At 39.7% G+C, this 15,156-nt stretch overlaps 1 protein-coding gene across 1 annotated transcript in view; it reads right to left on the bottom strand.

Annotated features, from left to right (window-relative positions):
- The window catches only part of MYH15 (myosin heavy chain 15), a gene marked incomplete at both ends in the record, with an annotated part of 167,516 nt that overhangs the window by 72,671 nt on the left and 79,689 nt on the right, over positions 1 to 15,156 (bottom strand). Inside the window, 6 exon segments of the mRNA XM_082655327.1 lie at positions 1,615 to 1,721; positions 1,724 to 1,790; positions 3,161 to 3,318; positions 3,321 to 3,414; positions 10,031 to 10,286; positions 14,123 to 14,259. Of these exon segments, the coding sequence (XP_082511453.1) occupies positions 1,615 to 1,721; positions 1,724 to 1,790; positions 3,161 to 3,318; positions 3,321 to 3,414; positions 10,031 to 10,286; positions 14,123 to 14,259 (819 nt within the window).

Raw genomic sequence — 15,156 nt, 5'->3', positions numbered from 1 at the left:
TAAAGTTTATACTTTACTAGATGTGTTCATTAACCACTTACCTTCTGGAAAAAGAAAGAAAAATACAAGCAGAGTCTGTAAATGATGCCCAGTTATGTAGATATTTTAAAATAAATATTGTACACATCAATAGGACAACAAAAGAATCTAGAAATCATGGTGATGAAGGAAAACTTTAAAGATTAAGGAATACGTGTTCTAGCCTACAGAAGAAGCCAATAATAGATGTCTAGTGAGTCCTTGTTTGATTGCTTTCCAGTGATGGGAAGCTCACTTCTTCACATGGCAGCTCACTTCATGGGTAGATAAGTCCATTTACTCAGGAGCACTTCTTCATAAGAAGCCAAAGTAGTCTCTGTAAGTTCATCCCACCGGCCTAAGCTCTGCTCCCTGGAGCAGCACAAGCAAATCTGTCTCCACATGATCATTCACGAATATTAGGCAGCTGTCCTGAGTCTTCCAACTCAGTATCACTGACCCTTTCAAACGCATCTCACATGGCGTGATTTCCACACCCTCCTTTACCACCTTGGTACCCTCTATGGTCCATAACATTGTGTCATATTCTGGTACCTCCAACAAGGTGATCAGAACATTCAAGTTCTGTCTGTAGTGTTGCCAACCATGATGTTGAGGTTAGCTTAGCGGGAGGCTAAATAACAGTTACAATATGGCTAGTTTTCAGTGATATATTTACTTTGCCACAATAGAAGCTATTTCCTGTGACTAGCAAAAGATATAAAATTCGAATAGGGGAGAAGGGAGAATTTCTGGACGGCATATGCAAAAACCTGAAGATAAATGAACTCTGCGAGAGAACAAGTGTGTGTGTTGTTTGCACACAACCAATAAATCCCCATATTGAGGCTTTGTGAGATATGTATCAGTGGAAATAGGAAGAGAAGTCAGACGACTAATAGGTAATAGAGGAAACTGATAGAAAGGCATGAGGAAAAAGAAGCAGATAATAAAAAAAAAAAACCCTAACCACCCTTGTCAGCAATTTAATAAAAGCTAAGCTTTGGGGACTAATAAAACAGTGAATGCACACAGTGTCAGCTGGGAGGAAACAGGAAGAGTGATGAACCTAACCACTGAGACTCGTCTGAAGCATCTTTATTTCACAAGGTATTTGGAGGCAGAACAGGGGCACCATCTCCAGAATCTTACAAGTGTTTTCCAATAGTGTTGGTAGAACACAGCTTGTGACTTACATATCTTTTTACTTTAATAAACCTCAGTGCATGGCTGGAGACACAACAGGGCCTTAAAGCAATCCTTCAGTACTAGTGTCAGATAAAGCGCCAACATATCTGCGGGGCAAAACACCAGGTTCTGTGGGGAACAGTCAGTCAGATTGATACCCCTTCACGATTCATCTCAGTGTTCTCCCACTGCCCAGGGTTGTGTGAAAGTTGCATATAAAAACAGACAGATTACATGCTGGGGCCCTTCTTCTACTGTAGTGGCTCACCTCTTATTTCTAAATAATGAGGGAAACTAACCATGCTACTAAGTTTTCCTGAAAATGTCAAGATAAATGAACTAAGTAAAAAGTGGAGGTTTGTACAGATGTAGACACACAGCTAACTAGCAAGACATATCACTACTGACCTCGTTCGCTGGCTGCTCTAGTGTCAGCTTGGTTTTGCTCAGGGTGAGGGTTTTCTCCTCTTCCGCGTGCAGGTCCTCCAGGGTCTGCTGGCAGGCCTCCCGCGCACCCTGGCTGCTCGCTGAAGTTTGCTGACGTCCTCACTGAGAGACTCCACCTCCTCAGTCAGATTCTTAACCTGTGGGGAGAAGACGACAACAGTTCCATGAGAGCCACTTATGGAAGGTGGGGTATAAACACTAAGGGCCATTTCCTCTCTTTTCTAGGACCAAAAATCTCATGCGGTATCCACTGTTATAAAGAACTAAATTTAGCCAAATTCCTGATGGACTTTTTAAAACTCTAAATTCACTTTTTCTTTTACACACAGACACAAATGATCTGTTAGCTCTCCTGGTCGGGGAATGGGGTATTCTGGTTAATCAAATATTATCAGCATAGTGGCTTCCCTGGTGGCGCAGTGGTTGAGAATCCGCCTGCCAATGCAGGGGACAAGGTTTCAAGCCCTGGCCTGGGAAGATCCCACATGCCGCGGAGCAACTAGGCCCGTGAGCCACAACTACTGAGCACGCGCGTCTGGAGCCCATGCTCTGCAACAAGAGAGGCCCACGCACCGCGATGAAGACTGGCCCCCGCTCGCCGCAACTAGAGAAAACCCTCGCACAGAAACGAAGACCCAACACAGCCAAAAATTAATTAATTAAAAAAATATATATATATATATATATATTATCAGCATAGGTCAGTGGATGGCCAGTATTCAGAGTGCCGTATTATTTGTATAACAAGAACACCACTAAAGGTAATTTAGCTTTCTTTAGAGTATTCGGGGCAATATTAATCTTGTGCCTCAAATCCTAAGAAAGTGGCAGTTAAAGAGAGTTCCAGCTGATAAAATAGGCAAAGGTGTAAGCCATTTATATCAGGTCCAAGTGCTTTTTATGAAAGGGAACTGATGTACAAGAGTTGCTATTTAATCATATGCCAAAATTACGATATTATTCTGGAGACTTTTTTTTTTTATCAAAGGTTTGATACAGACCCCTCAGCTGACTTCAGTCTATACACAGATGCACAAGATAAAAACCTCAGTTAAAATGAACAAAACATTAAGGTCCTTAGCTGGAATTAAAATGACATCTCAAGGTCAAGCTCCAAATCAACGACAGAGGTGGGAATTCAGACGTGTCCCAAATCACCTTTCAATAAACTGCATCCTGTTCCCTCTCCTTCCAAAAGAGGATACTTAGAGAGGCCCAATGAAACCATTTTGCTCTTTCTATCAGATTTCACATGCAATTAGATTGGAACAAATGAAAACATTTCATTTGGGAGATTAAGTGGGGTTCCATAAATTCAAGTTGGAACTTTGAATTAGGATGGCACAGTTCACCAGATCCTTCATTTGATGCCAGTTCTGACTCCCAGTGCTGTAAAGTTGCGGACCACTGTGTTAATTAATATAAACAGAGCAAGTCTGGTCCTGGAGCCCGATTGAGAGTGTGGAATTCAGGCATCTAGGCCTTCCTGACATTATAGAAAAAGTACCTTGTACTCTGAAGCACGCTTCTCCTTCTGTGACTTTGCCAATAGTGTCTCCAGGTCATCGATTTCTTTCTTCTTCGACGCGGAACATTCATCTTCGAGTCTCCGCCCTCCGGCAGTCAGCTGGGAATTTACCTCCTCTTTTTCCTCCCCCCAACCCCCAACGCAGGCAGCGCCTGGACGCTGGCCTCCAGCTGGATCTTGGATTTAATCAGCGACTCGCGCTGCTCTTCAGCATTTGCCAGGGTCTCTCGTTCCCGCCATGATGAGGAGAAAATTGTTGCCAACAGCTGGAAGTAATTTAACAGCCAGGCGAAATGCTGCTTAACACACAGCAGAGAGATAATTGCCTGTCCTCTGCCCGGCACTTTCACCTACCTTTCCTAAGCAGTTGAAATAATATTCCCAGTTCCCTGACCCTATGGTTGAGAAGTGGAGGAGTTGCTTGTGTTTGGAGGTGCTTTTGATCTTTCAGGCCATTCAGTAGATTAGATTACCTCTTCTAAAGCACTTAATAGAATCCTGGTGGGCTAAAGGAGCTAATGTCCCTCCAAAAATCAGTGGTGTGCTGATTAAATCACAGCTACTGGAAGCATCCCTGCAGGCATATAGTTTGAGGGCGGTACCTGCTCAGAATATGGTCTTTTAAGAAAGTGGTGTTCCCTCAGACAATAGAATATTTATAATATTATTATAAGGACCCTGATGCACTTATTTAATATATAAGCATCTTCTAATAAATAGAGCTGGGCTGTATTTTTTTATTCATAAGCTGAATTTACAATTCATGAGGTTCCTTGAATATCACTAACTAGACTTTACTATTATTTCCAACTAAAATATTTTTCTTGAAGGTTCTGCCAGCAGTAAATTCCCCAAGTTATAACCATAGAGTGTGCAATCCTCCTTCCTCTTATTTTTTCAAACATACTGCTGCCAACTCTCACTGTGTGGCCCACTCTTTCTGTGTTATGGTCCAAGTCAAAAAAGAAGGGGCCGATTGCTTTTTGCTACAAAAGCACCTGTGTAACTTTGAACTCCTTTCACTTGTCTCCATTTAGAGGCTAAATAAAACCTCTTTTCTGTGAGCAAGTTCTTAATTACTAGAGGTCTCGTTGTGACATAACTTCACACATATCTCCATATTTCATCTTTAGACCTCATCCATCCTCTGCAATTTGGGCAATCTATTACCTAACTATTTGCTTGGCTTACGTTGTTTCATCTACTTAGATCAAGAGCAGAGAAGGGCAAAAATCCAGGCTATTGGATCCTGGCTAACTCTCAGCCTGTCTGCCCAACAAATGGGGCTCAAAGAGGCACAGATGGGGGAGGTATAAAATAGTGAATCCCCAACATCATTGAAGACCCAAGAGAAGGACTAAACTAAAAACAAACAAAAATGTTAAGGATCCATGCATATCAGAGAAGCTTCCAATGCTTGAGCAATAATGGGGATATTTGATCTTAGCTCATCCCAGGTTGACAGGCAGAATAGCTCTTTGCTCTCTTCCATTCAGCACTTGTACAGGACCTGTCACCATCACCAAATGAAGCCAACAATCCAATCGACCATCATCGATCCTCTCATTTAACATGATGGCAGGTTTGGGGCCAGCTGAGCAGTGGTGTGACAGCTTAACAGTAGGGACATCCTTTCCCCAGTGGCAGTTATTTTCTCATGTACTCACAGTGTTAATTGAAATGGGTTCACTCAGTGCTTCCGGTATTTTGAGTTAGTGAATAATTTGAAAAGAATCCTTGTTTCCTTGATTCCTACTGTATGGAGGTGTGTTTCTTAAAAATCAATGAGATAAAAAAAATCAATAAGATAAAATATTTCATAGCCAGGTCAGCTTTTTAAATCAGTTACAATTTGAACTCATCTCAGCCTTCCAGGACTTGCCCTGCAATTGGCTTCATGTGTCTCCTATGCTCCCCACAATGATCTTTATTCATGTATCCCAGACTTTTACCCACCTTTCCCTTCACAAGTTGGGTGTATTTCTATCCCCACATCAGCCCAGGTAGTACTGGCCACTCTTTTTGTTGAGAGGAAGAATGATGAAAACTAGGAGGCCAGGTCTCATCCTAGGCTCCCTGTGTCCTAAGCCAGACAAAATATGATATTACAAACCGTGATTCTCACAATATGGATCTTAATGTAGGTTTGGAGCGGGGCCTAGGAATCTGTATTTCTAACAAGCATCCCAGGTGAGGCTGATACACACTAAAGTTCTTGAACCACTGCTATATTAAATATGTATCAGAAATGTGGGTCTGAATGTAAACTCTCGTAAAATACGGCCTATTGGAACACTGATGGGTAGCAGAGTCCCAAAAGAAACGAATAACTTCGGTCAGCCTAAAACTACTAAATTTTCTGTTTTCCGTAAGTCCAAAAAGCAGGAAAAAATACAATATGTTTATATAATGTATTTGAACCCAGTATTATTTAACTTAGCACTGTGCTAAGTGCAGTGGAGAGTACAATAAAGGTGGATAAAATTTCATACCTGCCTTTGGGATGTAACAGTAGTCCTGGTAGCTAGAGAAGAGGAATAAAAAAGGGAGTGAATAAGGGCACATCGGCATCAGATTAGAGATGGAGGCTCAGATGCCTGGGCCAAGGGTTTGGATCCTATAATGCACATATTGCAGGATCTGAAGCTTGTTCATCAGGGAAGCAACATATTTGTTCAAGACAATGGTTCTCAATCCTGGCTGGATATCAGAATCACCCATACAGATGATTTGGACCCACACAAGACCCACTTAGTCAAAGTATCTGAGAGTGGAGTCTAGGCACCTTTCTTTTTATTTGTTAATGCTTCACAAATAACTTTGATGCAAAGTCAAGGTTGAAAACTGCTGTTTTAAGAACTCACCTCATTGTGATATTGACTTGGACTGGGAAAGGGCAAGTAGGGAGATCTAAATCAGGAAAACCAGTTAGGGGCATACTGCAATAATCCTGAAGATCTCAGTAAAGCTTTTCTCAGGACCTATTAAGATCCTATCTTTTTTTTTTTTTAACACCTTTATTGGAGTATAATTGCTTTACAATGGTGTGTTAGTTTCTGCTTTATAACAAAGTGAATCAGTTATACATATACATATGTTCCCATATCTCTTCCCTCTTGTGTCTCCCCCCTCCCACCCCTCTAGGTGGTCACAAAGCACCGAGGTGATCTCCCTGTACTATGCGGCTACTTCCCCCTAGCTATCTATTTTATGTTTGGTAGTGTATATATGTCCATGCCACTCTCTCACTTTGTCACAGCTTACCCTTCCCCCTCTCCATATCCTCAAGTCCATTCTCTAGTAGGTCTGTGTCTTTATTCCCATCTTACCCCTAAGTTCTTCAGGACCTTTTTTTTTCCCTTAGATTCCATATATATGTGTTAGCATACGGTATTTGTTTTCCTCTTTCTGACTTACTTCACTGTGTATGACAGACTCTAGGTCCATCCACCTCACTACAAATAACTCAATTTTGTTTCTTTTTATGGCTGAGTAATATTCCATTGTATATATGTGCCACATCTTCTTCATCCATTCATCCGATGATGGGCACTTAGGTTGTTTCTATCTCTGGGCTATTGTAAATAGAGCTGCAATGAACATTTTGGTACATGACTGTTTTTGAATTATGGTTTTCTCAGGGTATATGCCCAGTAGTGGTATTGCTGGGTCGTATGGTAGATCTATTTGTAGATTTTTAAGGAACCTCCATACTGTTCTCCACAGTAGCTTTATCAATTTACATTCCCACCAGCAGTGCAAGAGTGTTCCCTTTTCTCCACACCCTCTCCAGCATTTATTGTTCCTAGATTTTTTGATGATGGCCATTCTGACAGGTGTGAGATGATACCTCATTGTAGTTTTGATTTGCATTTCTCTAATGATTAATGATGTTGAGGATTCTTTCATGTGTTTGTTGGCAATCTGTATATCTTCTTTGGAGAAATGTCTATTTAGGTCTTCTGCCCATTTTTGGATTGGGTTGTTTTTTTGTTATTGAGCTGCATGAGCTGCTTGTACATTTTGGAGATTAATCCTTTGTCAGTTGCTTCATTTGCAAATATTTTCTCCCATTCTGAGGGTTGTCTTTTGGTCTTGTTTATGGTTTCCTTTGCTGTGTAAAAGCTTTTAAGTTTCATTAGGTCCCATTTGTTTATTTTTGTTTTTATTTCCATTTCTCTAGGAGGTGGGTCAAAAAGGATCTTGCTGTGATTTATGTCACAGAGTGTTCTACCTATGTTTTCCTCTAAGAGTTTGATAGTTTCTGGCCTTACATTTAGATCTTTAATCCACTTTGAGCTTATTTTTGTGTACGGTGTTAGGGAGTGATCTAATCTCATACTTTACATGTACCTGTCGAATTTTCCCAGCACCACTTATTGAAGAGGCTGTCTTTTCTCCACTGTATATTCTTGCCTCCTTTATCAAAGATAAGGTGACCATATGTGCATGGGTTTATCTCTGGGCTTTCTATCCTGTTCCATTGATCTATCTTTCTGTTTTTGTGCCAGTACCATACTGTCTTGATTACTGTAGCTTTGTAGTATAGTCTGAAGTCAGGGAGCCTGATTCCTCCAGCTCCATTTTTCATTCTCAAGATTGCTTTGTCTATTCAGGGTCTTTTGTGTTTCCATACAAATTGTGAAATCTTCTGTTAGAGTTCTGTGAAAAATACCAGTGGTAGTTTGATAGGGATTACATTGAGTCTGTAGATTGCTTTGGGTAGTAGGGTCATTTTCACAATGTTGATTCTTCTAATCCAAGAACATGGTATAACTCTCCATCTATTTGTATCATCTTTAATTTCTTTCATCAGTGTCTTATAATTTTCTGAATACAGGTCTTTTGTCTCCTTAGGTAGATTTAGTCCTAGATATTTTATTCTTTTTGTTGCAATGGTAAATGGGAGTGTTTTCTTAATTTCAATACAATCTTACCTTAAGAAACAGGAAACATCTCAAATAAACAACCTAACCTTGCACCTAAAGCAATTAGAGAAAGAAGAACCAAAAAACCCAAAGTTAGCAGAAGGAAAGAAATCATAAAGATCAGATCAGAAATAAATGAAAAAGAAATGAAGGAAACAATAGCAAAGATCAATAAAACTAAAAGCTGGTTCTTTGAGAAGATAAACAAAATTGATAAACCATTAGCCAAACTCATCAAGAAAAAAAGGGAGAAGACTCAAATCAAGAGAATTAGAAATGAAAAAGGAGAAGTAACAACTGACACTGCAGAAATACAAAAGCTCATGAGAGAGTACTACAAGCAACTCTATGCCAATAAAATGGACAACCTGGAAGAAATGGACAAATTCTTAGAAATGCACAACATGCCAAGACTGAACCAGGAAGAAATAGAAAATATGAACAGACCAATCACAAGCACTGATGTTGCGACTGTGATTTAAAATCTTCCAAAAAACAAAAGCCCAGGACCAGATGGCTTCACAGGCAAATTCTATCAAACATTTAGAGAAGAGCTAACACCCATCCTTCTCAAACTCTTCCAAAACATAGCAGAGGGAGGAACACTCCCACACTCATCCTACGAGGCCACCATCACCCTGATACCAAAACCAGACAAAGATGTCACAAAGAAAGAAAACTACAGGCCAATATCACTGATGAACATAGATGCAAAAATTCTCAACAAAATAGTAGCAAACAGAATCCAACAGCACATTAAAAGGATCATACACCATGATCAAGTGGGGTTTATTCCAGGAATGCAAGGATTCTTCAATATATGCAAATCAATCAACGTGATACACCATATTAACAAATTGAAGGATAAAAACCATATGATCGGGCTTCCCTGGTGACGCAGTGGTTGAGGGTCTGCCTGCCGATGCAGGGGACACGGGTTTGTGCCCCGGTCTGGGAAGATCCCACATGCCGTGGAGCGGCTGGGCCCGTGAGCCATGGCCGCTGAGCCTGTGCGTCCAGAGCCTGTGCTCCGCAACGGGAGAGGCCACAGCAGTGAGAGGCCCGTGTACCGCAAAAAAACAAACAAACAAACAAACAAAAAAACCATATGATCATTTCAATAGATGCAGAGAAAGCTTTCAACAAAATTCAATACCCATTTATGATAAAAACCCTGCAGAAAGTAGGCATAGAGGGAACTTACCTCAACATAATAAATGCCATATATGACAAACCCACAGCAAACATCGTCCTTAATGGTGAAAAACTGAAACCATTTCCACTAAGATCAGGATCAAGACAAGGTTGCCCACTCTCACCACTCTTATTCAATATAGTTTTGGAAGTTTTAGCCACAGCAATCAGAGAAGAAAAAGAAATAAAAGGAATCCAAATCGGAAAAGAAGAAGTAAAGCTGTCACTGTTTGCAGATGACATGATACTACACATAGAGAATCCCAAAGATGCTACCAGAAAACTACTAGAGCTAAGCAATGAATTTGGTAAAGTAGCAGGATACAAAATTAATGCACAGAAATCTCTGGCATTCCTATACACTAATGATGAAAAATCTGAAAATGAAATTAAGAAAGAGCCTGTCTTTTGATTTGCTAATGGGTTACGTGCTAACTACAGAATTTGAATTAAGATCCAGCGCTTCCTGACTCCCATGATAGATTTCCATCTGTTTATATAGTTAAAACCCATCTAAAAGTTTGTCCCTTTTTCAAAGACATACTGTCAATGAAATCACTTCACTGTAAAGGGTGTCTCTCTAAGTGTTTCCACTGTCTGTGTTGGATGAAATTCTACAGTATTTGCATAGCACGTGCCTCTATTTTTTTTCAAGTCAATACTGCCTGCAAAACAAGGGAATCTAATTAGAAACTTGATTTGAAGAAGAAATGGTGGGGCTAGTCACAGCCTGCAGCTGAAGAAGCAAGTCATTCTTTTCCTGGTGTAGGGAGATTTGCTTGGCTTTCAGCTCCTCCCTCGGAGATTCTGATTTCGCCAACGCTTTTTGCAGCTGCACACACTCTTCCTTCAGTCCAGCTACCTCCTTTCCCATTCCAGCAGATCTAACAAAAGGCTTGATCTTGAAGAAGAGCCTCATCCACGGCCAGCCCTTCACAGCCATGAAAGCTCTTACGTTCCACTGGATCAAAAGAAGTGCATCCCTAAGTTGAGGGGGAAAAAAAGAAAAGAAAAGAAAGTTAACCTAGACTATTTAAAAGAGTTACTTTCCGGATTTCCCTGGTGTTGGGTGGTTAAGAATCTGCCTGCCAATTCAGGGGACACAGATTCGATCCCTGGTCCAGGAAGATCCCACATGCTGCGGAGCAACTAAGCCCGTGCACCACAACTACTGAGCGTCCGAGCCACGTGTTGCAACTACCGAACCCGTGTGCTGCAACTACTGAAGCCCACATTCATAGAGCTCGTGCTCTGCAACAAGAGAAGCCATTGCAATGAGAAGCCCGTGCACTGTAATGAAGCGTAGCCCCCACTTGCTGCAACTAGAGAAAGCCCACACGCAGCAACGAAGACCCAACGCAGCCAAAAATAAATAAAATTTTAAAAAATAAAAAAATTTAAAAGTAAAAGAGTTATTTTCCAAATTAAGATCCCTAATAAGCACATCTTTTTAGGAGTCATTATAAATCCTCATTAGTCTTCAAAGCACTTCTACATCCAAGCTCTCATCTGATTCTATCAAAAACCCTTTGAGGGACTTCTGGGGCTAACAATGTTGTGGACTATTTGTCCTGAAAATGTTTCCACTACAAACATCCTTTAAATGAGAGCTGACCCTTAAAGAGGGTAAGAACTATAGAGGGCGCTAAAAAAAAAAAGCAGAGCGAAGAGTGAATGCTTGTACAGTTTGACCATCCTTATGGAAGGAGGAAGCCAGGCTTGGTATTGTAGGGTTTGTATTTTTATATCCTTGTGGATAAAGAGACAGGCTGTGATTTTCAAAGAATTTCACCCTTAATGAAAAGGAGGATTTAAAAATTCACCCACTGGCACAGAGAGAAGTCAAAGAGAAGCACATCTGATTTGGTCTGCGCTCAGGGTGAAGAAAAAAGATCCTACGCTAAGAATGTTTTTTATATACTATGAACCAGCACCACCGGCGTGTTTGAGATTTAAATTATACTACCCGATTAGTGTAGAAATACACAAGAAATTAGCATAATCATTTTTTTACACTGGTAATAAATACCCTTTGGGCCCTTGGGGGAAAAATACAAAAGTGCACTGAAGAAAATACCCTAAAATCAAGCACTAGAGATTTTCTTAAAGTCCCCTTGAAGATGAGCTTACAGTTCAAAATTACAAAACACATATAGAGGGGCTTCCCTGGTGGCACAGTGGTTGAGAGTCCGCCTGCTGATGCAAGGGACACAGGTTCGTGCCCCGGTCTGGGAGGATCCCACATGCCGTGAAGTGGCTGGGCCCGTGAGCCATGGCCGCTGGGCCTGTGCATCCGGAGCCTGTGCTCCGCAACGGGAGAGGCCACAACAGTGAGAGGCCCGCGTACTGAAAAAAAAAAAAAAAGAAAGGAATTAATCTAAACTGATTCAAGAAGAAAAAAATCTCAATAGGCTTATATCTATTAAATAAATTAAATCAAAATTGTAAAATCTTTCATGAAAGAAACACCAGATCTAGATGGTTTTATAGGCAAATTTTACCAAGCACTCAAAGACAGATAATCAAAATAAATTGTTTCATGTTTTGAAAAGAGAAAATATTGCCTAACTCTTTTATGAGGTTAAGGTAACCTTGATTCAAAGTCAGATAACAGCAGAAGAAACAATTACAGGCCAAACTTATTCATGAACATTGAGGCAAAAATACTATAATACTATAAACCATCCCACAATGTATGAAAAATATCATATTTTATAAACAAAGTGGGTTTAACTTTTTTTAATCTATTAATTTAATTCAACACATTTATGGGTTAGATGCAAAAGAAGAATTTAACCCTTTCTTGGTAAACGTGCTTAACAAAATAAGATGGAACGAATGTCCTCTATACAATAAATCATATCTACCAAAAAAAAATCTACAGAAAACATGATATTAAGAGGAAAGCGATATCTTTCCCCAAAGTCAGAAATATGACTAAGTCTGGCAAAAGTTTTTGAAGTTGAAATACCACAAGTTGGTGAGAATATAGAGCCATGTGACTTTCATATACTTCTGGTAAAGAGCAAAACAGAAAGCATTTTGGCAACATCTCATAAAGTTGGAGTTGTGTATAGCCTAAAACCTAATAATTCATACCTTAGAGAAATGCCACTCAAAGTGTGGGCCTCAGTCAGCTGCTACCTAGGTACTATCAGCCAGTGGACCAGCATTTTGAGTAACATTGCCCTCAAGAAACTCTTGCATATATGCAGGGGAAGACATTTACAAAAACGTCACTGCAGAACTGTTTGTAATAGCAAAAACTTTTAAATAACTTAAGTTTACTTGAGCTGGGAAATGGATAAATAAATTGTGGTATATTCATATGATGGAATACTATATACGAGTTAAGATCAAAAATCGAACCTTAGATTTATCAACATTAATAAATTTAAAAGCTAGTACTGAATGTAAAGAACAAATTTTAAGATAATACACAGAGCATATTTATGTGAAGACTAAAAACATGCAAAATCATGTAACTTTTTAAGGACACCTGCATATCTCCACAGAACTTGGATCAAGGGAGAAATATGCAAGGGGCTTCAACTGAGTCTGTTAGTTTATTTTTTAAATATATTGTGAGTAACTACAGAAGAATGTTAAACTTTATATGCTTTATATATGAAATATGAATGAAACAGAGGGATAAAAACGAATTCAGGATCTCAGGAGCTAGGAATAGGATCTGGATCAAGGGAGAAATACACAAAGGTTTCAACTTTTTTAATTATTTATTTTTAAGAGAAAATGTTAGGAACTGATGTACTTTGATGATAGTTCCATGAGTATGCATTATAATATTTTCTGTATTTTTTGTATTTTAAATATTATATAATAATTCCTTTAAAGTCATTCTATGATTTAGAGAGAATGGATAGTAAAGACCTCATTTTAGAGATGAAGGAAGTGAACTTGAGAAATTAAGAGTCTTACCCAAGTTTACAAAACTGGTCATAGAAGGCATATCTCCTGAACCCCAAACTCTCATAAACTCCCACACCACATTGGGCACTGTATGGAGGTCACAGAAGACTCTTAGTAAATGTCTCTCTAATATCGTTGACATCACTATGTAATAATATTTTTCTTCTTCGGGGAAACAGAGGGAATTAACAGACTGTCAAGTAAGCAAATTATACCAAGACCTGTGGACCTCTCTCCAGAAGGTAAACTGTGGTATGGTAAAAAGTAAATACGACAACCACAGAATCCCTTACTCATAGTCCCTCTATTTGGAGATTTTGTTAGCTTGCTTTCCATGATTCTATTAAAGGTTTTCTTCTATTAAACAAAATCTATGCCTCAGTGTCCAGAGGTGATGATAAATGTCCCTAGTGAACCTGCCTGAAATGAAGTAAGAGAGTTATGGTTACATGTCACCAAGAGTAAGTTTCTGACCCAGGGGAGGCTGTAAAGTGATCAGAACACCTACCTACTTTGCAGCAAACTTCCCCACAGAGCTGGCTGTGAGATGCATGCAAACACTTCTAGGTCTGCTTCTGTTTTGAATTATGAGTCACACTGCTCTCAGAGATCCAGACTTGGCCAATTATAAAGAATCCCTCCAAAGGGAAGACTGGAAGCAGTGCAAGAAATATCTGAATTATGCTTATTCTTAGTTAGATAGGGTAATAGAAGCCCTTTGTGCTCTGTTTGGTGTTCCATAATTTTAAAAATTTCAAGTTAAGTCCCAGACTAAGCAGAGGTGGCAGAGCTCTTTACCCTGACCTATTGTAAGGCAATGAGCTAACGTCACATTGACTGAGGCACACCATTACTCTAGCAGTGGGGACGCAGGGTGGGGATATCATACCTCTCTCCCAGAATCCTCTGGAATTTGATTTGCATCAATTTTCCCCGTACCCTGGCTTGGAACAGTGTAAAGACTTTAGATGGTCTCTCATCTCTCATTGCTTTCAGTTGGCCCAGAAAGCCGGCTTTTAAAAACACCTAAAAGAAATGTCAGATGTTACTTCTACTCATAGTGGGCATTCAGTAAATGCCTGTTGAATGGCCCTGTGAGCGACTGATGTATTTGTTTATCAGTTCTACTACTTGTTAATATTTCTTAATGTGTAAAATGTAAATTCTAGAAAGTTTGGTTTTATAAACCTAAAGTTTGCCACACACACACAAAAAAACAACTTTATTTAATCCTGTGGTTATATTGGTTCCTTAAGAACTTAGACTATCCTCCTCCTGATCTATTAGTAATGTCTAGGTTGTCTAGGGAACTTGGTTTACGTTTTAAGATAGGCCCAGGCAGGGGTCTGCACAGTTTTTCTGTAAAGGGCCAGATAGTAAATACTTTTAGGCTTTACAGGCCACACACAGTCTCTGTAGAACCTCCACTCCCACCCCCATCGCCCTCCTCCTCCACCTCCTCTCTTTCTTCTATTTCTTCTTCTTCCTCCTCTTTAAAAATAACCCTTAGAAAATGTCAAACTATATTCATCTAGGGGGGCCATATAAAAAATAGGCCATGGATATGACCCTTAGGCCATAACTTGCTGACCTCTGCTCTAGAGAAAGTCACTTTTGTCTTAGACAATAAAAAATACACATAAATATTTTTTCAAGAATCATTAGTAATGGCCAAGATGAGGTGAGTGAGGTACCTAAAGCACAAATTTTAAGGAAGCACTCACTTTCAGGGTTGTACAAGTCAGTACTTATACAACCTGAAGAGTGAGTGCTGCCTTAAATTTTGTGCCTTAGGAGGCTGTCTCAACTCATGCTAGTCCTGCCCTAGATGAGTAGTATACAGCAAAAATAACTAAACATACAAGGAAGCAAGGCACCAGGAGTAAAAATCAGCAGAAATAGACTCTGAGGTATTCAAAATGT

The sequence above is a fragment of the Grampus griseus genome (genome assembly GCF_964374135.1).
Source record: "Grampus griseus genome assembly, chromosome: 5".
NCBI classification, from domain to species: domain Eukaryota; kingdom Metazoa; phylum Chordata; class Mammalia; order Artiodactyla; family Delphinidae; genus Grampus; species Grampus griseus.
Note: the sequence above shows the minus strand (reverse complement) of the source record. Positions and strands in the feature narration are given on the sequence as shown.